This window comes from Euprymna scolopes, chromosome 18 (genome assembly GCF_053919585.1).
Source record: "Euprymna scolopes isolate OS-2025 chromosome 18, ASM5391958v1, whole genome shotgun sequence".
NCBI lineage: Eukaryota > Metazoa > Mollusca > Cephalopoda > Sepiida > Sepiolidae > Euprymna > Euprymna scolopes.
In genome coordinates, this window is record NC_136499.1 from 100,716,176 (window position 1) to 100,742,703 (window position 26,528).

The 26,528-nt window shown below is 32.3% G+C and overlaps 1 protein-coding gene and 1 non-coding gene across 2 annotated transcripts in view; both read right to left on the reverse strand.

Annotated features, from left to right (window-relative positions):
* LOC145297717 (homocysteine-responsive endoplasmic reticulum-resident ubiquitin-like domain member 2 protein) overlaps positions 1 to 26,528 on the reverse strand; it is a 111,883-nt gene that overhangs the window by 54,652 nt on the left and 30,703 nt on the right. Inside the window, exon 2 of the mRNA XM_080143930.1 lies at positions 6,372 to 6,449. Coding sequence (XP_080000056.1) covers positions 6,372 to 6,449 — 78 coding nt within the window. The remainder of the gene's footprint in view (positions 1 to 6,371; positions 6,450 to 26,528) is intronic.
* On the reverse strand, positions 9,930 to 10,003 carry Trnac-aca (transfer RNA cysteine (anticodon ACA)). The gene has a single exon. It is a non-coding gene; the product is annotated as a tRNA-Cys (tRNA).

Here is a 26,528-nt window from a genome sequence, read left to right on the forward strand (position 1 = left end):
TAAAACAGGGGAGGGTAGAGCGGTGCCCCTTGATATATCTAAGGCTTTTGACAGGGTATGGCACGATGGTCTTCTAAGGAAAATTAGATCATATGGAATCACTGGAAGAATTCATAATGTAATTAAATCCTTCTTAAGTAATAGAAAAATTAAAGTTGTTCTCGACAGTCGTACATCCAAACAATATGACATAAATGCGGGAGTACCTCAGGGGTCTATCCTTGGACCTCTATTATTCCTGATATTCATAAATGACCTCCCTGATAAAATTGTTTCGGAGATGGGTATATTTGCCGATGATACCACTCTCTATAACAGATATGAGGGGAAAACAAACGAACAAATATCCAAGGAAATGGCAGAAACACCAATCAGTAGTGGAATGGGGACAAAAATGGTTGGTCACATTCAATGCTGCTAAGACTAAGCTTGTTTCCTTCAATAACTACAAGAAACCTTCTCTACCACCAATAGCAATGGCCAAGAACACATTGCCTGAAAGTACTTCTAAACTCCTCGGCCTAACGTTTACAGGGAATATGAACTGGAATAGATACATTGAGAGCATTGCCAAGGCTGCTGCAAGGAAGGTTGGCTCCCTCTACCGTGCTAGAAAACTACTTACGCCTAACAGTATCCTATACCTCTATAAGGCAACCATTCTCCCATGTATGGAGTACTGTTGTCACATCTGGGCTGGTGCATCTGCTGCTTGTCTCTCGCTCCTGGACAGGGTTCAAAAGAGAGTCGCCAACCTGATAGGTCCTGAACTGTCATCTAGGCTTCAGCCTCTGTCCCATCGACGAGATATTGCATCCCTCTGCCTGTTCTACAAATACTTTAATGGTGAATGCTCTGACGAACTGCAAACACTTGTACCTCCCTGACGTAACTACCCCCGACAAACCCGACAAGCTACTAAGTCTCATCCCTTTACAGTAGAGATCCCTAGGTGCAAGAAAGCCTTTTACTCCAATAGTTTCTTCCCCAGAACTGCGGGTCTTTGGAACTCCCTTCCGGGATTCTGCTTTCCCAACTGCACTGATATGCAGAAGTTCAAGTGTAAGGTTAACAAACATCTTTCTACTCATCTCCCTTCATAATGCCCCCGCTAATTAAGTCCCTAATAGTAGCCCCCTGCTTCAAAGTGGCACTGTACCTTGTTTAGGGTGAAAATTGAAAAAAAAAAGAAAGATATTTCGTTTCGTCATGAGTATGTAATCATTAGGGCTGTGAAAATATGTGATTTATAAAAAAATATGCAGTAGTCAAAAAGAATATTGCATCCCAAGGCAGCATATTTTTTTAAAAGAATATCCCCGTGAAAAAAAGCATATTTTTTTTAAAAAGAATATCCCTGTGAAAAAAAAAAAGCATATTTTTTTTAAAAAGAACATCCCCGTGAAAAAAAAAAAAGCATATTTTTTTTTTTAAATATTCCCGTGAAAAAAAGCATATTCTTTTTAAAAAGAATATCCCCGTGAAAAAAAGCATATATTTTTTTAAAAAGAACATCCTCGTGAAAAAAAAAGCATATTTTTTTTTTAAATATTCCCGTGAAAAAAAAAGCATATTCTTTTTAAAAAGAATATCCCCGTAAAAAAAAAAAAAAAGCATATTTTTTTTTTAAATATTGCCGTGAAAAAAAAGCATATTCTTTTAAAAAGAATATCCCCATGAAAAGAAAAGCATATTTTTAAGCATATGTTTGAAGAATATTTCCAGCATATCAAGAGAATATAGAGCATATATCTAAAAGAATATTGTCACAACTCTAGTAATCATACAGATTTTTCTTTATTTTTGTCTTTTTAATAATATAAAGGGAATTCTGTACGAGAACCAAAGTCTATTATATCCTAATCATGAGTTATTTGAATTCTTTTGACTAAAATGAAGATTCTCAGTTTTCAGAGATAACTATTATAGAAGGAAAAAGGAAGGAAAGAAAGAAAGAGAGAGGAAGATAGAAAAACAGGAAAAGAGAAAGAAAGAGTGAAAAAAAAAATGTAGCCAAATAACAAAAAAAATAAAAAATAAATAAAAATAAATAAAAAAAACAAGGAAGTAAGGCTCTAATGATTTGAAAAAAATCAGATAAAAAAATAGAGTACTTACACCCATGGGAGGCTCTATTGACTGAAGCTAAAAACTTTTTTGCTTAAAAAAAAAAAAAAAAAAAAAAAATCTGTGTGTGTAGGGGGAGTCTAAAAGGTGGACAACTCACATTCTTCATAATGAGAGAGTAACTTCAGTCAGACAACTTTTACTTGTTACGTTGTATGGTTTACCAGCTACGTTAGGATTAGCTTCTTTCTGCCATTTACCACCTCTGTCTGGCATCCATGGTGTTTCGTCCTGATTCTAGCTAGTTTTAGAGTTTATTTCCACTGGAATAGCATGTGATGTTCGCAGAGAAGGAGCAACATTATATGTCATAAAATGAATTAAATTCCCACATGTTAAGCCATGCAGGATCCCTATTTATCCATCCAATTATACCCAAATTTGTCTCCAGCAGCCAGCATTTTCCATGTACTCGTATTATATATACTATTTATACTTTGTAGATAGACAGCTATTGTCATTTGCCCGTCTAGTATATCTACCCCCGTTTGAAACGGATGAAGATCCATCTCAACAGTTTCCAGATGTGTGAACAATTGTGACGATCCTGTGGCTTGGCCTCCCAAATCCAGATTTTACCCAACTTTATAAATTTGGGAGCATTTGTTGAACAGCATAGTGTATGAGAAAAAGATACAAAACATCACCTCAATCAACACCATCACAAATATAACTTGTCCTTGAATGCTTCTTTTATCAACAGAGGCCATTCACTGAATTGTGCTTTTTTTTTTTCTCTCTTCTCTCCCTCACCTTCACCTCAAACAAGGTATATCATCACTTGGACGTAAGGGGCTACTAATTGGGACCATGCCTAAGAAAGATTAACAAGATGTTGGCTTACGTTACATTTGATCTTCTGCATATCAGTACAGTCAGGGAAGCAGGTAGCAGGAAGGGAATTTCAAAGTCTAGCTAGTTGAGGAAAGAAACTATCAGAGTAGAAAGCTTTCTGGCATTTAGAGACTTGAAGGGGTGTGATTTTGTTGCTAAGTAGGTCTGTTGCGGATATGTACGTCAAGAGGGGGGGCACAAGTGCAATGAGTTCTTCAGAGTACATTCCTTTAAAATACTTGTAAAACAGGCACAGGGATGTAACATTGTGGCGATAGGACACGGGTCGGAGCTGAGTTGACAAATTGGGACCTATTAGATTGGAGACCCATTTTTGGACCTTATCCAAGAGGGAGAGACAAGTGGTAGATGCGCCAGCCCAGATGTGACAACAATACTCCATGCATGGGTGAATGGTGGCCTTGTAGAGGTACACGATACTCTCAGGTGTGAGTAGTCTTCTAGCATGATAGAGGGAGCCCACCTTCCTTGCAGCAGTTTTCACAATGTCTTCAATGTATTTGTTTCAATTCATATTCCCTGTGAATGTTAAGGCGAGGAGTTTGAAGGAAGAATTCACAGGTAGGGGGTTATTTGTCATGGATATCGGTGATCGGAGAGGCATCTTGTAATTGTTAAAAGAGAGCAGCTTAGTATTACTAGCATTAAATGTCATCATCCATTTGTAGCTCCATTCCACTACGGTCTGGAGATCGTTTTCTAATGATTCTGCCATTGTTTTAAGATTTCTGTACATCCGTTCTTCCCGCATGTATGTTATAGAGCATTGTATCATCAGCGAATATACCCATCTCAGACACAATAGCAATCATATAGAACATTTATGCATCATCATCTTCAATTTAACGTCTGTTTGAAATGTTGGCATGTATTAAAGTTTGGTTATTTTCAGTGCAGATTCCTATCCTTAGAGTTTTAAGAGTGAGTTCTTGAATACGCCTATAAAATGTTCCACAAGTCCATTCACTTGGGTGAAATGGGGGTGACCAGATGTGCTGGATGCTATTTTGCTTAAAATTCAGTCAAGATAAATGTACTACGGTTATCCAAGTTTAAAATTTATATAAATAAAAAATCTTTTCATATAAAACGGTTATTTTTTTCATATGCAAGGAAATTTAGGAGTCATCCTCTATTTTAAAAACCTATAAAATTGCCAAAAATCTATTTTTTCATGAATTTCAAAATTTTACAAGATTTTGAAGAATTCAACTTCTTTTTTTTTTATTTTACTTCAGTAAGTTTTAAGATATCAAGGGGCTGCCTCCTGGAGCTAACACTTGATTCTGTTATGATTTAAATTTATATCCGAGGGCTCTTTTAAGAATAGATACTGTTCCCTTTATGGCTGCTATCTGTATTTCGTTACAGCTTGGTCTTCCAGGGATTGCTTCTAAGTATTTATGAAGGTTCTTTTTTATTAAGCCAGTTGCTTCTATCACAACCGGTATAATTTTTATTTCTTTCAGAGACCATGTCGTTTTTAGATCATTTTTTAGGTCCTGATATTTTGTTAGCTTTTCCCGTTCTCTATTCAGGCCAAAATCATTTGGGACTATGACATCGATTATGAGCATAATTCTTTCGGACTTAAGATTAAGTGGTAAACATTTCTATATTACATTTTGAGATCAAGTTGTTTGAAAAAAAAAAAAAAAAAAAAAAAATTATAATATTGTAATTTGCCATTAAATCCTCAAAGCCAAAACGATTTTTTTTTTCGAATCCTTTGAGATGAGGAGGCTTCATAATTTGTGCATTCATTCTTTTTCGGACTGCAATTTTTTTTTTTTTTTTTTTTTACACAGGAATCATCGCTTATCAAGGCCCAGAAGCCACTGGAGGATAAGAGTTAATGGGTATACATTAGTCAATGTGATTATAGCATAGTAAACATAAGTAGTGGGAATTTTGTAAATTGGATTATTTAGGGGGACGGTTCATCAAGAACTTGTTTACATTGGACTTGAAGACAATCAAATTGTAGTCAGCTGGAAAGCAGGCAATCGGAAACGAGTTCCACAGGCATGCAGTTCTAAGAAAGAAGCTTTGTTCATGGAATCTACATTTAGGTTTAGGCACAGCTAAAGAGTGTGGGAAATGATTATTATTATTGATAGTGGTTTTGGCTAGACGAGTGAAAGTTTGGAGCTGCCCACCTATATGTCTTTGTCATAGAACACCGTTACTTTTCCGTTTGATGTTATCAGTGGTAGTTCATGTTTTTGTGTAGTTGTGATTGCCGTATAATAAACAGGATTAGTCCTGAATACATTTTGTAGTCGTGAAAGTTGAAAATGCATACAAAAGCAAAAAAAAAAAAAAAAAAAAAAAAGGTCTAATTATATTAACAATTCTCTAAAACACAAGGCTAACTCTCAAAAGTCTAACTCTCGAGTTGTAATTAACCATTTTCCAAAATACGAATCTCATTAATCAAGCAACCTGACAAAAAAAGACGAATTAACGTAATCAGTTCTTTTACTCCTGCTGAACACGCAATGTGGTTCCAATTTGTCAATGTTACTATCGCTCCTATTTCTAAGTTTCTACTCTTTATTTCAACAAGAATTCGCCCATGTAAAACAATGTTCATTTGCATAAATACAATCTCGCCATGACACAATAATTAACAAGATTTTATTGTGTAAGTCGAATGCTCTCTGTTCAATCCCCAATGGATGACACATAGCATGATGCTGACACCTTTATCTTGGGAACCTGTGTAATGGCTGCTACAAATTTAAACAAAATCTGGTTATCTTGCATATTTACTGATCCAAGCGACTTCCTGTTTTGAAACTCGCCCACAATAAATGGCATTACTTCATCTGAAGACCTCGCAATATTAAGTGCCTTTACTTAATCTATTAGATTCATATTTATTAGTTTTGGATAAATCTACCGTTTTCTTTTCATTATTTCTTTATTAAATGTGAAAAACTTACGTTTTTAAACTATTTAAATAAATATTTATTAATTTTCTTTTCCATTTATTATATTACAGTTTCAAAAAATTCACATTAAGTATTAACTATTTCTGTAAATATTTTCTACGAATAAATAGATTTATTAAAAAATAAATTCTGTAAATATATTTATTAAAAAATAAATTCTGTAAACATTTTAATGAAAATAATCAGTTTTCAGATATTCTTGTATCTTGACCTACATTTTCAGTGGGGATCTACAAATCAAGAAACACTGTTTACTGCGGCCGAGTATCAAAACAGGAAATCACTTGGATAGATAAATCCACAAGATTTATCAAAATCTTTTAGTGCATTTTACACCCAGACAACGCCAGATTCAATCTGCTCATGTCTTACAAAGGATTTAACTTTATAATGGCTGTTTATTTAAATATATTTGTTTCTGGAATAACTCACCTGATGAAAGACATCTTTCAATTGAAGATGATCCATTAAAAGTTTCCCAGAATAAATCAATTTTTGGTGTTGTTCACTCTGAAATGAAAAAACACAAAAACTGTCAGACATTTTTGTAAAAATTGAATACAAGAATAGGATAAGGTCAAAGAAATAGAGAAATTGATTTGAAAAGGAGGAAATATTTTCATGTAAACTGAAGATTTTTTTACTAACATAAACGATTCTCAAAATTTGTAGAGCTTTCAAGTGAATTTTTTAAATTAATGTTTACAGTTTTAGGTCCAGGCCTTTTGAAAATTGTACCTCCATGAATTGAAGTTTATTTGTATGGTTTGACTGCTGAAAGGATAATGAATTTTATTAACAATTCCATGGCTGACATTGTTTTTTAGGGATGGGTGTCACTCTGTAGTTAATAATTATAATAATTATAAAATTGGATCAATTAAGTTTAAGAATAATAAAATTATGTTTTAAATACATTGTTTGATTTTTTTTTTTTTTTTTTTTTTAACAAACAAACTTGAATCCAGTAGATTAAGAAACATAATATAACGGTGTCTACAGATTAAGTAACACCATTATTTCAAGTCACATTGTGCATAAGTACATGTTAACTGATAAAAACACGAATATAGCACACACAAAAAAAACTATATAATGTGTAATATACATGAAATAATTTTTTTGGATTAAAATTTAAAAAAAAAAAAAATGGTAGAAATGATACATTTATGATGCAATTTTATTATGCATAAAAATAACCTCACTCTAAAAAGATTTCCTTTTTACTGACTGGAAAGATCATCCTAAATTCTAATGTCAGTTTTTGAAGTAGGGAAAATTTAGTTTCCCCCCAAAATGAAACACTCTGGATTGGAAAAACACAATCTCTGCGCATGTTTAAAAACTTTCATACTCTACATTAAAAATATATAACTCCACCGCCTTCCTTAAAATAAATCTTTTCTTAAAAAAAAAACAAAAAAAAAACACACACACACAAACATTGTGACGATAAACCAACCAACTCTTCTTTTGTTAAAAAAAAAGAAAAAAAAACCCAAAAACTGCACCGTATATTAAAAAAAATATTAAGATATATCCCTCTTCTTCCTTTTAACATAAATCTTTACCTATATTAAAAGTCGACCCTGTGATGAAAAACCAAACAACTTTGGTTTTATTATCTACTAGCAGGGAAACCTGACGTTGCCTAAGATTGAATAATAATCACAGCAGGTTTCACACTCCCATATTTTTATTGTCATCAAAATCGGTGAAATCGCCCATTTTTCAATCAAATCAATTGATTGCCTGCTCTAGTTGGGGACCCATTGTGGAGAAAGCTTCACATGCATTCCCATAATGATAGTCCACAATACATTGGAGTGTACATTGCACTGTAGAGAACCTATTGATTTTATAAAAAATGTTATATATATAATGGTTGAACTAAAGTTTAAAATGCAAAAGTTAAGTATCATAGTGTAATTGTGCTTTAAACAAAGACACTCATTTCGAATGTGCCCCTGTCATATCAAAGAACCCACTGTTGATGTTATATGCCTGGTCTTACTGCTTGTGCGGGGATAATGGCTTGAATTTAACTTTAAAATGGAAAAGTCAAGTACCATGGTGCAATTGTGCTTTAAACAGAATATTCATTTTGAACGTGCACCTGTCATATCAAAGAACCTGCTGTTGACTTTATATGTCAAGCCTTTCAGCTTGTGTGGTAATCAAACTTCTCGAATGCACACATGATGTTAGGCTGTGTAAGATGTTAACTTTGGTCAAAATTGTTTGTTCCTTCTTTTATCAAATTATTTCGATTATCAATACTCATTGAAGACATTCCAGTACAAAACCTACCAAATAACACTGCCAGGCACATAAAAATTGGCCCAGTTGTTTTCTAGTCCATAGGAAACTCCCAAACAAATACACACACATATACAAACACACAGAAAATTCCTTATATACAGGGCTCTACATTGTGAGTAAAACAGTCGCATTTGCAAGTATATTTTTAAAGTGGTGACTAGAAACAATGAAACGCTTATCTAACATAAAATTTGGCATATATTTAGAATTACACTTATTTAAAAAAAAATACAAAAATATCTTTATGATGTACATATTTGCCATAAAACGAAAATGTCATATTCCAAAAATCATATGAGTTTTGGCTAGTAACTTTTCTATTTGCCTAGTAAACGAAAATATTTAGTTATCAAAGGTTAACTAACGATAAATTTGCCCGTAGAGCCCTGTTATATAATAGTAGAAGATTTGTTTACAGATGTCATGTGCGTTGAAAGTTAACCAGTGTTGACGCAAAGGCGTTCCTTTTTTTTGGTATATTATATAAGGGTCCTTAAACGTAATTGACCAATAAAGTCAATGATCAAACATGAATGTATTTATTTCATTGTTTTAAATGGCATATTTTATCTGTGATTTTTTTTTTTTTGGGGGGGGGGGGGAAGCAAGTTTGGAATTGTTCAAATCAGGAAGGCTGAAAATGGAGGATTGGAGCTGCAATAGATAAAATACTAAACAAAGCAAAAATATTTAAGACATCTCTATTTAAATTACAATAAAGATATCCAATTTAAAAAAAAAAAAAACTAGCAGGATGTATGTACTGGCATTGCCCAGCGGAAATACGACATAAAGCAACAGATTCAGTAAAAAAATCCAACCTCCACAAAAACAAATTAAACTATGATTATCTAATGAATTATTGTGTACAAGTCACATAAATTACTGACTATGGACAAACAGTCGAAAAAATCTTAGAGAGATGGCAGTGGTCACTAGTGGTGGCACTGTCAGCTTTGGAAAACTAGGCACTGGCCACCATGAAATGATCTGGCTTCCACTATCGGGCATTGTTTTGCAGTGGCAGCTAGCAGAAGCCATTGACTGTTATTGTCGGCACTGGTGGTTACTGGGGATTACTGTTGGTTTAGGGTGGTTACTTATGACTGTTCCGAAATAAAATTATCTGTTTTCAATGGCGAGCACTAGTGGCCATTGGCGTTTAGTAGTGTTTTAAGGCATTTGGCACTGGCTGCTCCTGCAACTATCGGGCATTGTCAATCTCTGTTGATCATGAACATTTTTGGCATCCATTGGACTGCACCGATATGAAATCGCCCGTCTTGAATTGTCGGGCACTGTCATCCAGTGGCAGTTATAACTTATTGGCGGTAACTGGAGGTTGGTGCTTTTTAAGGTGATTACAGGCACTTACGTGTGGGTATTGGCATTTACTGGCATTCACTTGTGAGCACTGGTCAAGTTAAAGTCAACTGTATACAGTATTTATTGTTTACTAGTGGCTGCGCCACGTCGGCACACACAACGCAGAGTCAAACACAAAATTGAGTACACTCAACATCGTCTAACCATCAATGCTTACTCTATGAACTTGGAGTATGGGAAATTCCCATATGCACAAAACAAAATCCATGAAAAAAAAAAATTCCCAAACTAAGGGTAAGGATAATGAGTAAACGTTGGATAAAATGATGGTTAAAATTATTACGAACTTGCCAGGATTCAAACCTGGAATTTTTCTGATTTGTAGTCAGATGCGTTATCCATTGCGCCACAAGTCCTGTCCGTATGCCGAAAGATATTACCACAACTGTATACAGACAGTGCTAAATTCCGTTGATATGGGCAGGCAACTTTTTTGACAAAAACGAAACTTCCCAAAAACCCTTATTTCAGTCTTTTTGTGTGACTCAGCGTTGTTCATTATGAAACATATATAGATAAGTACAATCTAAGGGCCCACACCTTTCAGGGAAAAAAATAATTTTTCAATTCGGTGCATCCGTTCAAAAGTTTTATTGGTATATATACACACATACGTAAACATTTAGAATTTTATTAATAGTATAGATTAAATTGTTAGGTGCCTCCCATGTTACGAATGAGTTTCTAAATGATAATGTTATTATTTCAACACAATCTGTATTCTGCACAAGTACACAAGTGCTAACTTATAAAAACATGAATATAACACAAAAAAATATGTAATGTGTACCATAGATAAAATAATTTTTTGTGATGTTCAAAACTTGGAAATGTGAGAATGTAACGAACGGAATTCCTCCACCTACTCCTTAAAAGATGAGGCGGCAGCAGCAGAATACGTTCAACGTGGCGTTATATGCGCACTGCTTATTGGTGACTGCTGAACGTGTTTTTTTTTTCTTCTGTATTTAACGTGTTAGATATTATTTTGTTAATGTATTAGTTTATTGATAGTTTGTTAAGGAAATAATGTTTCTCAATAATACATATGGCAATCTGTTTTATGGTAAACAGTAAAATCTCCAAAATAAATAATTTTTAATAGAAAAAATGGTTTAAAATCAAGTTCTGTTTGTTTACACTTACAGCAGCTGCTGTTTGTGCTTTATAATGAATTTATGTTTGTGCTTTATAATGAATTTATGTTTGTGCTTTATAATGAATTTATGTTTGTGCTTTATAATGAACTAGCAGGGCTACCCGGCGTTGCTCGGGACCGTATAAACAATGTAAAAACAAAAGCAGATATTGAACATATGTTTTATTCTTAGGGGAGAGGAATCTTTCATCTCAAGTTTTAGCGTTACAAACAAAAATTTGTCTTCTATATATATAGATAATGACAGGTTTTTGGGGGCCCCCCTCGAAGATAACTGATCAGTTGACCAACTTCTAGTGGTCCGTTTGACGTAAAATTTCGATATTTGTCATCCGGGTGATGGGGCTTCGATATGATACCAAATTTGTCAAGTTTGGTTGTGTCTGTCAAAAGTTTTAGCGTTACAAACAAACATACATACATACATACATACACACCGATTTTTGCCTTTTATATATATAGATGTATGTTTGTGCTTTATAATGAATGTATGTTTGTGCTTTATAATGAATGTATGTTTGTGCTTTATAATGAATGTATGTTTGTGCTTTATAATGAATGTATGTTTGTGCTTTATAATGAATGTATGTTTGTGCTTTATAATGAATGTATGTTTGTGCTTTATAATGAATGTATGTTTGTGCTTTATAATGAATGTATGTTTGTGCTTTATAATGAATGTATGTTTGTGCTTTATAATGAATGTATGTTTGTGCTTTATAATGAATGTATGTTTGTGCTTTATAATGAATTTATGTTTGTGCTTTATAATGAATGTATGTTTGTGCTTTATAATGAATGTATGTTTGTGCTTTATAATGAATGTATGTTTGTGCTTTATAATGAATGTATGTTTGTGCTTTATAATGAATTTATGTTTGTGCTTTATAATGAATGCCTTGGAAAAATCACCTATGAGTAATGGTTACTAGTTTTAAACTAATAAAACTGTGTTTATTGTTCGCAGTAAGCAGCCTGGAAGCTTGTGTCATAGTGCTATGTGTGGTAAGTGGAGGTTTCTATGTTTTTTTTCAAAACAAGTAAGCAGGGAAGCCATATTGAAATTTAGCTTCATCAGTGATCAAAAATGCAATTTATTAAACTACTTGCCTGGGTGTTTGGAGGTGTGTGTTGAGCAAAAAAAAAAAAAGGCAGGAAGGCTCGAACCCGTACAGTGAAAGAGGAAAAGAATGTGGAAAAAAAAAAAAAAAAAAAAACCTGTGACGTTTTTGCCATTGTGTCCATCGCCAAACCGAAAATGGCAAAGATTTAAATTAAGGCTAGTCAATCAAAGAGAGGGGATAACTTTAAAAAATATCGGTGAAAAAAGCGACTCCTCGCTGTAGAAAAGTGCCCAGTTGAGGAATGTTTTTAGCCAATCTTTTAATATTTGCCGTCCGAAGGGTTGAGCTTCAAAATGATACAGATCTCGTGAAAATCTGTTGTCTCTGTCGAAAGTTTTAGGCAGGCATACAAACATACATTTAAACAGGAAGGTAAGATTTATATTATAGATGAAACAAATCTGAGCAACCAATCAAAGTGCTTGTAGATGAAAAATGGAAATGGCAGGGAGCATTCAGTATTTACAGAATTGAGTATTAAAGGAATTTTCCAAAACCGATTCTGAAACTGTTTGAAAATGCAAGCTTTTAAACCGTGGAACAAATCTGAGCAGCCAACTAAATTGACGGAAGCCAAAAAACTGAAATGGAGTAGAGCAGTAATTATTTACACACTGAATGAGTATTGAACGACTTGATAAAACAAAATGATAAAATGAAATAATCACTGACACATGTAATAATCGAACCCTATGAAATATTTGGTAACTGTAAACTGAGGTAGGAGGAGGTGGACAAAATGAGTGAGGGAGTATTTTGCTACCATCTATAAGGATGACATGTTTGGAAGAGCAATTCTCTGAATTATTGCAGAAATTTAGTATATTGAATCAAATCAATTGATAATAAATGCAAAACATGCATTAGGTATTGGCAGGTAGCATGGCCATTTTGAATTAATACGGTCTCAGGGTTTCTTTTCCTATAATGTTTTTTCAGAGATGGAAAAAATTGGCTTCATTTTATTAATTATATAGAGAGATGACGTTTCAATTTAAATAATAAAGACGTCTCAATTTAAATAATAAAGACGTCTCAATTTAAATAATAAAGACGTCTCAATTTAAATAATAAAGACGTCTCAATTTAAATAATAAAGACGTCTCAATTTAAATAATAAAGACGTCTCAATTTAAATAATAAAGACGTCTCAATTTAAATAATAAAGACGTCTCAATTTAAATAATAAAGACGTCTCAATTTAAATAATAAAGACGTCTCAATTTAAATAATAAAGACGTCTCAATTTAAATAATAAAGACGTCTCACTTTAAATAATGAAGAAAAAATATACCCTCCTCCTGTCAACTACAAGACAAGTTGTTTGTTTAAATATCATTTTTCTAGACTTTGCGATCAACAGTTCATAAAAGGTTCTCGATCAATAATCCAATTCCTGTACAAAGAAATGTCCTGAATTACAAATGGAAATTGAACAGGTGTTAACACTTATTTGCAATTCATTAATCATCGCAATTGACTTTTTAAGACTATATTAGGCACAAATGACCGAAGTTAAAAATAATTATTTGATTAAAAACGAGGTCACATATACAGCGTGTTTAGAAACTTGATGGTATAACTTCAATATTATGTTCGGTATGTGTATATATGTGTGTACATGTGTATGTGGTTGACAAAACTTAGTTTACAAGTTATAGGCCATTGAAACAAATATTGATCAACATTATTGTAAACATCTAACACATACTGTCATTGTTATTTCTATGTATGGGATAGATGAACAATATGTGACAGAATCGTGGGTAAAATAAGTCTGGACCTTGTGTTGCTACATACAATAACAAAACCATGGAAGAATGAAACAAAACAAAAAAAAAAAAAGCAAAATCTGAGCATTGTGATCAATAGACGCTTTTTGATAAGGAAAATAAGGACCCGGTCAGCATCCTGCAAATGTTGATTCTTTTTATTATAGACTAGCCTGGGTGCCTGCCGTTGCCAGTGTGTTTAGAGGTGTGTGTAAAAAAAAAAAAAAATGGTAATGGTAGGAGAAGGCGGGCTTGAATCCATACCATGAAGGAGGAAAAGAATGTTAAAAAAAAAAAAAAAAAAAGTGACGTCTTTCCAGTTGTGCCCACCGCCAAACCGGAAGTCGTGAAGGTTAAAACTAGACTAGCTACCTGGTGTTGCCCGAGTGTTTGGAGGTGTGTGCTGAGAAAAAAAAAAAAAGTGGTAGTGAGCAGGCAGGTTTGAACCCGTACTGCGAAGGAGGAAAATAATGTGGGGGAAAAAGAAAAAAAAAGTGACATCTTTGCTGTTGCATCCATTGCCAAACTGAAACTGGCAAAATTTTTAATTAAGGCTAGCCAATCAAAAAGAGTGGGATGACTTTCGAAAATATCAGTGAAAAAAGCGACCCCCTCCTTGTAGAAAACTGCCCAGTTGAGGGTGAAGAAATCAATGTTTTTGGCCAATTTTTCGATATTTGTGGTCCAAAGGGTCGAGCTTCAAAACGATATTGTGAAAATCTGTCGCCTCTGTCAAAAGTTTTAAGCTTATATACAAACATACATACATTTAAACAGACAGTTGAGATTTATATTATAGATAACAGAATACAAGAGACTATTAAATAAATATGATCAGCATGAACCAAAGACCAAGGTATATGTAAGAATAAAACAATTTTAATGGATAAAAATAAAAAAATAACCCTTATTTCAGAAGTTTACATCAAAAAAATAATCTTTATTTTTAAGTATCTTGTAATAAAAATCTATTTCACGTAAACTTAAAAACAAAAAACATTTCAATCGAAAGACCAAAAAAATATATTTTTATTACAAGATATTAAAAAAACTTTTAAGAGTTGAATGTTTTTAATACAAACATGTAAAATATATTTTTATATGAAACCATTCAAAAAAAAAAAAAAAAAAAAAAATCCAAAGTAAAGATTACAAAATTTTTTTTTAACTAGCTGTACCCTGCCACGCAGTGCTGTGGCTCAATTTGGTGTAATGGAAAAATGTAATAAAAAGAGAAAATGCATGTTTCTTATATTCTTAGTACAGCAATCGACTCCCACAAAAGAAAAAAAAAATGCGAAAATGTAAGAAGTGGTACTCTTTCAGTACATAATGGTTTGATATTTTAGTGTTTTTATTTAATGTAAAAAGTTTAATCATCTCGAAGAACACAGTGTTTATGTGTGTATTTGGAGAAAACAAATGGTCGCCGACTCTGTTGAATATGTTAAGTTTGGGTAAACACGTACTGAATTCTTTAGTAAAGAAAAAGCAATCATAATTTTCTGATCGTAATCAGACCTTTATCTGGTTCTTTATTTTGTTTTTGTTTTTCAATTTGAATGCAAGTGTAATGCAAGTAATTTCCCGATCTCATTGCGTTGTAATAGTATTAATTTTTTGATTTTCAATTGTAATGCAAATAATTTCACGATATGGTTGCGTTGTAATAGTAATTTGTAAAAAATGAGATGTTAGTTAAAAAAAAAAAAATTGTGTAGTTGAAAGCAGTAATAAATGAAGTTTATAGTTAGATTCCTCGGTTGGAGTCATCAAAACCGGAAGTATAAACTTAGTAGTCTCGCAGTGTGCATTTTACGAAAGAAAGAAATGCAAAACAAAACAATCTAATCTTAATCGGACGTTTAGCGCGTTTATTCATTTATTTTATTTTTTGTTTTTTTAAGTAAAATGCAAATAATACACGGTATTGTTGCATTTAAATAATAAATGGTAACAAAGAAATTGTTTGTTTATGTAATAAGTTTTTAGTGGGAAGTACTGATAAATAAAGCTCATAGTCATATTCCGCGGTTAGAGTTGTCAAAACCGAAAGTAAAATCTGAGTAGTCACGTAGTTTGCGTTCTACGGTAAAGAAAAAAAAAGCAAAAAGATAATGTTAATCGGACCGCAATTCTTTTTTTTATTTTTATTTTATGGGAAAAAGCGGAAAAAATAGAAAGAAAGAAAAAAAAAAATGGCTTTAATAACCCTTTACAATTCCAAACCGGTGTTTAATCCTACTGTTCCTTGTGGACGCGTTCTTAGTGGTGTTAAGTGGTAGTAGGAGGAGTAGGAATTTAATAGAGAGAAAATATTTTACAACTTCCATTGATTCTAACCGGTTTTGGCAGTAAACTCTCACCGGGAAAAATACAGGAATGTACGGTTATCGAGGAAGTGTAATGTTAATAGGCCCATAGCACACCTCAGATCCTGTGCTGCAGTTTGTGCACATTACATTTGCATGTAATGTCTTGATTTTTAATCCTATTAAGGTCAAACTCACACGGGAAAAAAATGAGTTCATTTTATTTATATAGATAGATAGAAGATAGATAGAAGATAGAAGATAGATAGAAAGATAGATAGAAGAAGAAAGAAGATAGATAGATAGATAGATAGAAGATAGATAGATAGAAGATAGATAGATAGATAGAAGATAGATAGATAGATAGATAGATAGATAGATAGATAGATAGAAGATAGATAGATAGATAGAAGATAGATAGATAGATAGAAGATAGATAGATAGAAGATAGATAGATAGATAGAAGATAGATAGATAGAAGATAGATAGATAGATAGAAGATAGATAGATAGAAGATAGATAGATAGAAGATAGATAGATAGAAGATAGATAGATAGATAGATAGAAGATAGATAGATAGATAGAAGATAGATAGATAGAAGATAGATAGATAGAAGATAGATAGATAGAAGATAGATAGATAGAAGATAGATAGATAGAAGATAGATAGATAGAAGATAGATAGATAGATAGATAGATAGAAGATAGATAGATAGAAGATAGATAGATAGAAGATAGATAGATAGAAGATAGATAGATAGAAGATAGATAGATAGAAGATAGATAGATAGAAGATAGATAGATAGATAGAAGATAGATAGATAGATAGAAGATAGATAGATAGATAGAAGATAGATAGATAGAAGATAGATAGATAGAAGATAGATAGATAGAAGATAGATAGATAGAAGATAGATAGATAGAAGATAGATAGATAGATAGATAGATAGAAGATAGATAGATAGATAGATAGAAGATAGATAGATAGAAGATAGATAGATAGAAGATAGATAGATAGAAGATAGATAGATAGAAGATAGATAGATAGATAGAAGATAGATAGATAGATAGAAGATAGATAGATAGATAGAAGATAGATAGATAGATAGAAGATAGATAGATAGAAGATAGATAGATAGATAGATAGATAGATAGATAGATAGAAGATAGATAGAAGATAGATAGAAGATAGATAGAAGATAGATAGATAGAAGATAGATAGATAGAAGATAGATAGATAGAAGATAGATAGATAGATAGAAGATAGATAGATAGAAGATAGATAGATAGAAGATAGATAGATAGAAGATAGATAGATAGATAGATAGATAGATAGAAGATAGATAGATAGATAGATAGAAGATAGATAGATAGAAGATAGATAGATAGATAGAAGAAGAAAGAAGAAGATAGATAGAAGAAGAAAGAAGAAGATAGATAGAAGAAGAAAGAAGAAGATAGATAGAAGAAGAAAGAAGAAGATAGATAGATAGAAGAAGAAAGAAGAAGATAGATAGATAGAAGATAGACAGGAGAAGAGAAGAGATTATAACATTTTTATCAAAACCAAAACCATTCCAGAAAAGAATCATTTCAAAATAAAGACTTTTTTTATGTAGTTTTAAAATTAAACTAGAATTATATAAGTATTAATAAAAAAGGAGCTTTTCTTCGGTATATACCGGGAAGATATGGCAGAAAGCGGAAGTAAAAAAGAAACAGCTTTATTTAACACTAGCATAGTGACTCGACGTTGCCTGGGATTGAATGATGATTAACGAATGTTGCACACTCCCATATTTTTACTGTTGTAGAAATTGGTGAAATCGCCCAGTTTTAAATCAAATCAATTTATTGCTTGCATTAGTTGAGGACCCAATTATAGTGTACCAGAAGGAAGCTCATGTGCCTCCCCACAATGACTTAATTCACAATATATTATAGTCTACATTGCACTGTAGAGAATCTACTATTGATTTTAGAAAATTATTTTTTATATATAACGGCTTGAATTAAACTTTAAAATGCAGAAGTCAAGTATCATGGTTCAATTGAGCTCTAAACAGAAACATTTCGAATGCACCCTTGTCATCTCAATTAAACTACTGTTGATTTTATATGTCTGGCCTTTCGGCTTGTGTGGTAATAAAACTTCTCAAATGCACTGGTGATGTTAGGCTGTGTAATGTGTTAACTTTGGTCAAAATCGCCTGTTCTCTTTTGTCAGATTGATAAGTATCGATAATCTAATCAAAGACATTCTGATACAAAACCTATCTAAGAACACTGCCAGGCACATAAATATCTGTGTGGAATTTCATTAAAAAAAAACGATCCAGCCATTTTCGAGTATATAGGGAACGAACTGACACAAAGTTCCTTTTATATAATAGTAGATAAGCCAGACTATCATATTCAAAATCACTTAAGGAAGAAACAGGATGTGATAAGGGTATACTACATATGCTAATTGATAAGACAATGCGAAGTTTCTTATAACGTCAAAAAAGCAAAAAAATTTGTTCTATAAGAAATAAAAAATAAACAATGCCAGTAAATCACTTGATATGTTAATGATACTAAGCTAAGCGATCAACTATAGTTGAGGGCGACCCAGCAGCTCCCTTTTCATTAACTGCCATACATAGAAGTGAGGGCACGACTCCATTCCCAGGAACACTCCACTTGCCCTTGATCCTCTTTTATAATGCTGAGTGTTTAGCAAGGGTGCATCAAGTACAATTAAAAAAAAAAATCTTTAGTATGACCTGACAGAGAATTGAACCCTGGTCTCCTGGCCCATTAGTGAATACTCTTACTATTATTCCAAGTAGGTCAGTAATAATGCTAAACAACTGTCAAAAAGTAACACTACATTGTTTTCTTCCAGTTTCTTTTTTTTCTTTCTTCATTTCGTATCGAAACTTACAAAACTAAGCTGACGTGGCCAGGTGGTCTTCGTCAAAGCCACATGTGGTCAGATAATCGTCATCGTAATGACATCTGATGAGGTCAAGTTTGTGAACATTGTGCGTGTCTTGTGCAAAATCAATAAGTGTTTGATTTCGATACAGGTCGCACCATACATCTGTCTACTTGGAATGAAAATAGCCTTTATCAAAATCAATTGACAACGCAGTATAATTTACAATTAATAACTTTTATTATTTGAGTGGGCAGAAGAACCTTGGCGGTCAATAATTCAGATTTTGTTTTAACTTGAGCTAGGACTTCCTTCAGAAACAATCATATTCTCTTCTTTAACACTCAGAGATTTTTTTAATATAGATATCATCTGTTATATTCAGATTTATTGAATTTTGAAATGAAGACAATTTGTATCATTCAAATTAATATTTTCGTCTTGGGTGTTATTCTTACATTTTTGATGATGTAATTCCTGGCCTTCTTCAGATGCTTCTTGTCAAACTTGAAAATCTGTACAGAATTTTAAACAGAACTTTTAATTTTAATCCACATGGGGTAGCTTATTCTTATTCTATCAGTCATGTGACGTGTAGAAGTAATTCATAAATTAATATCGTCTATACTGCAGATTGAGTTTTCAAATTTCAGATGACCGACACTTATAACTGATTATACTTAGCACTTTTGTCTGTTACCCCATTCTAGAATGAATGTGTGTTGCTTTTTTGAGGTTTTACTTTCCACTGTTTTTAAAATTTTTTTTTTTCTTACTTCATCCCATAAGAGTATAATGGCTTCCCTTTTCCCTCCATATGTGGTCATCTGCAGTTGACTTTTCAGTATCTTCATGTATTATAGCTTTCTAGTCTCACGTTTAGTACACGGCATGTCTATATTTTCCCACACTTACAGAAAAGGTTTGATTCAAAATTCCATACAAATACTGAGTTCAACAAGAAGCACAGAGAAGGCTTTCTTTTTCTTCTTTTTTTTTTTAATGGCATATCAAGCCTTTTCAGATTATTTAATGCCAAATCCAATTATTTTGGTAAAAAGTTTTTATGTTTTAAGTTCTATAAATCTTCAAATATTTATTCATGGTGTTAGGTTTGGTTTGGTTGTTATGGAGAAAAATTGTGTTTGTTTTTGATTTTGCAGAACATGATTGGGTTTTGCGAAGAGAAAGGAGGGAAATAAAAACAATAACGTCAATATTTGGTGCATTTTAGGTCAGGAAGATGGTATCTTTAGAGAGCCCAAATCGAAGAAGGTTGGAGGTTACATCGGTTGAAACATCAAAAATGGAAACAGTAATACAAATTATCATCCACGTTTAATTATCTCACTTCCAAAATCTCTTGAAATTCAACCTAGCATCAAAGGAGGAAAAAAAAAAAAAGAAAGGTATAACTCCAACATTAGATTGCATGTTCCTCGAATTTTTAGATGAGGATTGATAATTTGTATTGTTCAAACTACTGTTCTCATCTTGAGTATCATTTTTATGATTCAGCCAATCTCACCTCCATTGCTCTTCAGGTGTATCTTGTCAAACTCGGGGAATCTTTCTGTTAAATTCAGAAATCTGCAAAGAATTTTGAACGAAACCTTTTATTTAATCCGCAAGGGTAGAAAACTCTTGTTCCATTAGCCATGACTGGGTAGAAGTACTAAGTAATTTTCAATTATACAGGATGTCCAAAAAGTCACTGAAGGGTTTTTGAACTTAAATAGATTCGGTATTTTTGCTGATATCTTTCTGTAATTTTAACACAATCTGACTAAGAACGAAATAAGGGAGTTAAATCGCAATCCAGAGATTCTGCAATCTGTGATGAATGTTTTGGAAAGAGCACAAATATGCGAAGCTGAAAATGGGCAACATTTAAAAGACATTATTTTTCATAAATAAAAATTGAATTTTGAATTTGTTTTTAATTTCCCAATGTCTTAGATTGTGTTAAAATTATAGAAAGATATCAAAAATAAAGAATCTATTTAAGTTCCAAACCCTTCAGTGACTTTTTGGACACCATGCAATTTGAGTGTTGCCTATGCTAATGATTTAGCTTTCAAAAGTGTGTAACTTACAACCGAATTTTGCAAAGTACTTGTATACACACAGATTTAATCAGCGAGTTATCTCTGCAGTGTTGTTCTTTATTGTGATAACATTAGTGAATGCGCTATCTCATGGTTCAACAGAAAGATCCACAAGTTCAACAAGATACAACTAAAGAAAGTCAACAACACTCAAGATGAGAACAATAGTCCAAGTAAAGTAAATAATATGAATTAGATTGCATTTTAAGCATTAAAATATCCTAGTGGGATATATCCATCATTATCTTTTCCACAAAGAATCCAGTCTCTCTATTCAGGTGGCATTTTTTAAAGGATCTCAGCCTCAACACAAAAATATGCATAATTTCAGGTGTACTGTTTTGTACTCACATTAAAATGCCATCTAAACACAATTTTTTTTTTTTTTTTTTTTTTTGCTTCAGTTGAACACAAACAAGGAACACTTCCGAGACAAAGCTACTGTAGATTAAAGGTCAGACATATAGGGGCATCCTAAGTGGGGAGTTGTGCAGCAAGATGCTTGTCCAGATTACATTTAAATTTCTGTATGTTAGTACAGACCAGGAAACAGGAAGGGAATTCCAAAATCAAACAGCTTGAAGAAGCTTTTAGAGTATAAAGCCTTTCGGCATCTGGGGGACGTCTACATTAAAGAGTTAATTTTATTAGACTGGTAAAATGGGGGCAGCTTTAAAGAATCTCACCTATTCTGCTTGTTTTACACCTCCATTTTGGAGAACAATAAACTTAAATTACATGTTTTGCCTTAAAATAAAATTGTAATCAGGGTAAAGATGCAGAATAGTTAAAGTGGTTTCTAAATAATAACATTATTTAAAAACCCATTTTTAATAACCATTCTGTAACCTTCACCAAATGTTAACTATTTTACACTTTCCCAAATGGATTGTTAATTATTCTGAAATTTAAACTAACAATTTCCAGAGTTAAATTCAACACACTGTTGTTAACACACTGTTGTCAAAACTCACCGTTCCTCAGCTGTGAAAACTTGCCACTTCAATATACGATATACGACACACTGCCGTCAAAGCTGGACACACTGCTACCAAAGTTTGCTACATTCTGCTATTCTAAAATCCAAATCAACCTAGTCTCTGGAAAATCAGGCTTTTTATTGAAACCGGAAGTACCTCATTTGCAAATGAGGGGACAAGATCATAAGCGTATAAAGAGATGCAACAGTGATTTTTCCCCTTTTCTTTTTGTCTTGCCACCACTGCACAAAATCAGGTTTGCACCAATTTTTTAAGCATTAATCATACTTTTTAAATTTATAAATTTTTTATTAACATCCATTTTTTTTTCTTTTTATCAGGTTATAATGTTTTTTAGAGTTCGATAAACCAATTGAAAAGCATTTTTTTTTTTTAAATTGTCAACAGTCAGAATTCTTTGATTTCTTTCCATCTGTCGACAAGCTTTAAATATCACATGCAGGATACCTATAAAAATTTCCCAAGAAATCTTTGGTCTTTTTTGCAATGGTGTTCTTTATCGTGATTACATTAGCCCTCACACTGCAGAAAAGACTACAGAATTCCTTTAAAAGAGCTGCTTATACAAAGAGAGACGACAGACTGATTTTTTAAAATGTACTTTTAAGCAAAAACGTTGATAGTAATTGTCTGTATTTGTCTGTGTGCTAGTAATATATGGCCGAGTGGTCCTAGACGTTGTATCAAAGTTTACAGTTACCCAAAGGTGCTGAGCTCAATCCTGAACGAAGGCAGTGAAAAAGTAACATTCAAAACAGAGAATCAGCAACTATGTCCCAAAGCCTAGCTGGAGTCTGAACACGGTACCCCCATAATAATAATAAAGGGTTGGGTTCGAGACTCCTAACAAACGGTTCCCCAGTTCGATACAAAACACCTGACGAAGGCCGGAGGGCAAAACGGCCGAAACGTTGTGACAATAACAACCAAGATGAGGAAATCAGTCCAACAATCTCAATCAATAAAAACGTTGATAATAAATATTTATTTTTTTAAAAACGGTAATCTATCAACATGCATATTTCGAGGTTGCTACCTCTCATCAGCGTAGCTCAACTCTCTCTAGGAATCGAACCCTGGACTATGTGTATTATAGTCTGGCATGTTTAACCATTATGCCTCGAAATCCTAGACAAACTTACTGTTTATTTTTATCGTTTATAAACTTGTATAGAGTTCTTGTTGATTTTTTTTTTAAACAATAAATACGGTTAAGTATCATCTTCACCTCAAAGATCGTTTTACTTAGAAAATCGCCCATATTTATTTGGATGTAGATAAATAATATTTATTCATTTTTATAGGATTTGATGCCGTAACGGTTAAACATGCCCGACTAGAATACACAGTCATGCTACACTGATGAAACATGCATGTCCGTAGATTATTGTTTCAAAAATGATAAAAATATATATATATATATATATATATATATATATATATATATATATGTATGTATATATACACACACACATAATCGAGGAGTTATCTAATAATTTTTCTTGTTTAAATTTATTAAATTCTGAAAAAAACTTGTTTTTTGTGTAACAAGAATGCCAAAAATTTATTTTTGTAAGTTTAGTGTAAAATGACATCTTTTAAAAGGGTAAAACATTCTTTATGTATATATAAAAAAAGTTACATTTTCAACACTTCATAAAATAAAATAAATTGCAAGTTTATTTAAGGACAAAAAAAAAGAAAAGAAAAAAAAAAGGAATTTAATGTGAATCCATCTTATACAAAATGTGCAAAGACTGCACAAAATAGCTGAGATTCTTCAACAGTCCCTGTCCTACAATTTAACCTAATATGCATTTGATAAAATTGTACATACAAATAATATAAATTCTTTCCAAACATATGAAGCCATAACATTTGAAAGCTTTCTATTTAACCTTGAATGACAGTGAATAACCGTTATTGAAATACTTGGGCAGGAAGTTTATTGTGAAGTATGGGTGATGCAATCTCCAGCAGCATTTCTCCTGACATTGCTTGAATTCGGTGGCAAGAAATCCAGAATAACTCAAAGCAATGCTGAGATAAACAAAGTAGGTATGACACTAATAAAGGCGGAATTTCAACCCTCATAGCAAATAATAATAGTAAAAACTTGTGAAATATAATTGATTCATCATAATTTTTGCTGTATTCTCAAAAAAAAAAAAAATAAAATAAATAAATAAATAAATAAAAAATCTTTTTTTTTTGTTACTCTTCATAAAACCAATAAATTTTCAAAAATTTCCACCAAAAAGCTAAAAACGTGAAAAATGGAAGTGAATGTTAAGCATATTGCCACATGGACGTAAGGGGCTACTATTTGGGGCCATTTCTAGGAAAGATTAACAAGATATTTATGTTACATTTAAACTTCTGCATATCAGTACAACCAGGGAAGCAGGCAGCAGGAAGGGAATATCAAAGTCTAGCTGTTCGAGGGAAGAAACTATTAGAATAGAAAGCTTTCTGGCATACAGGGACAACAACAGTGAAGGGGTGAGATCTTATTGCTAAGCGGGTTTGTCGGGGATATGTACGTCAAGGGGATACAAGTGAAACAAGTTCATCAGAACACATTCCACTAAAATATTTGTAAAACAGGCACAGTGATGCAACATTGCGGCGATGAGACAGGCTGGAGCTTAGTTGATAAAGTGGGACCGATTAGATTGACAACTTTTTTTTTAACTTTATCTACGAGGGAGAGACTAGTGGTAGATGCATCAGCCCAGATGTGGCAACAATACTCCATGCATGGGCGAATGGTGGAAACAATGAAAACACAATTTTTTAAATTCTCTCAAAAATCAAATATAGGGCTCTACATTGCGAGTGAAACAGTCACATTTGCGAGTGATTTTTCAAAATGGCGACTAGAAATAATGAAACGCTTATCTTTTGGCGATTGCATTCCTTTCAACGACAAGCTCACTACTGAGTGAAAAATATCTTTTCAACTTTTTTTTTTTTTAATAAAACAAGCAAAGTCAAACTATTTAAACAATAAAAAGCTTAACAAAACAATATACTTTTTTTTTTTTAACAAAGGCTGTTTAAAAAACATCTGAGGAAATTCGAATGTTTATACATTCAAGTATCAACATAAAATTCTGCATATATTTAGAATTACACTTATAAAAAAAAAATACAAAAAAATCTTTATGATGTCATAAAACCAAGATGCCATATTCTAAAAATCATGTGGGTTTGGCTAGTAACTTTTCTGTTTGGCTAGTAAAGAAAAATATTTAGTTGTCAAAGGTCAACTAAAGATAAATATGTCTGTAGAGCCCTGAAATATTTTTTTTTACAGAACGTATTTAAAAAAAAAAAGAAAAAAGAAAAAAAAGCTGAACTATATATAAACTGAAATAAAGTAATATATATATATATATATATATATAAAAACAATCTCATTTATTTATATGCTATTTAAACAGATTCTTCTTCAATATAGAGTAAAAATTACAATGAATTAATTTTACTAGTTCTTACTTGTATTTTTTGTTATGGGTGTCGAAAATTAGTGTCATACCTATAAACAAAGAAACTCTTTTTCCTACTACTAGACTAGTTGCACAACCAAGGCTTGAGAGTCTAGTCTACCATACTATTTAACTCATAGCTGGAGGGATGATATATGTATTCATACTTTCTTAAGGATATTTGGGATTTGATTTGGTTGCTTTGTTTTATGGCATATCAACCCTTTTTAGATTATTTAATGACGAATCCGATCATTCACATAAAAAAGATTTATGCTTTAAGTTCTTTATATTTTCAAATATTTATTCATGGTGTTTGGTTTGGTTGTTTTGTAGAAGAAAATTGCCGTGTTTTTGTTTTTTTGCGAACATGATTGAGTTTTGTAAACAAAAAAAAAAAAGAAAAAAAAAAAAAAGGAAAATTTGATGTATTTTAGATCAGTAGGTCAATATCTTAAGACAGGACTGATCTTGCAGCATATGTAAACTAATCATAGCTTAAAGTGTTGTAACTTTATAACTTTCGTATCTACCTACCGGGTTCACTCAAACGGTAGCAAACATGGCTGGAGTGCTAAATGTTTTGGTTTCGATTCTATCTGATGGCACCCAAGTTATTTTTTCAAAATTTTCAAAATCAGTACTAACATATATATTAGTGATGGGACGATTCCAATATATTTCCCAGATTCCGATACAATTACTGATTCCGTACTAAATTCCCCGATTCCAATTCTTTATAAATTTCTAAATATTTTACTATAAAATTGTTATTTTGTCCCGATTACTGTAAAAAAAAAAAAACATCTTAAATGTGCATGTATTTTCTCAAACATAAAAAACACACTTGTGAGGGGGTGACTTTAGTCTTACTGGAAGCTTAAAATCAATAAATATTTATTATTTTATTATTACTACAAGCAGTGGAAGATGTTTTATAAAAAAAAAAATCAAATAAAATAGATAATTAAAGGAATCGGTTTCGGCATTA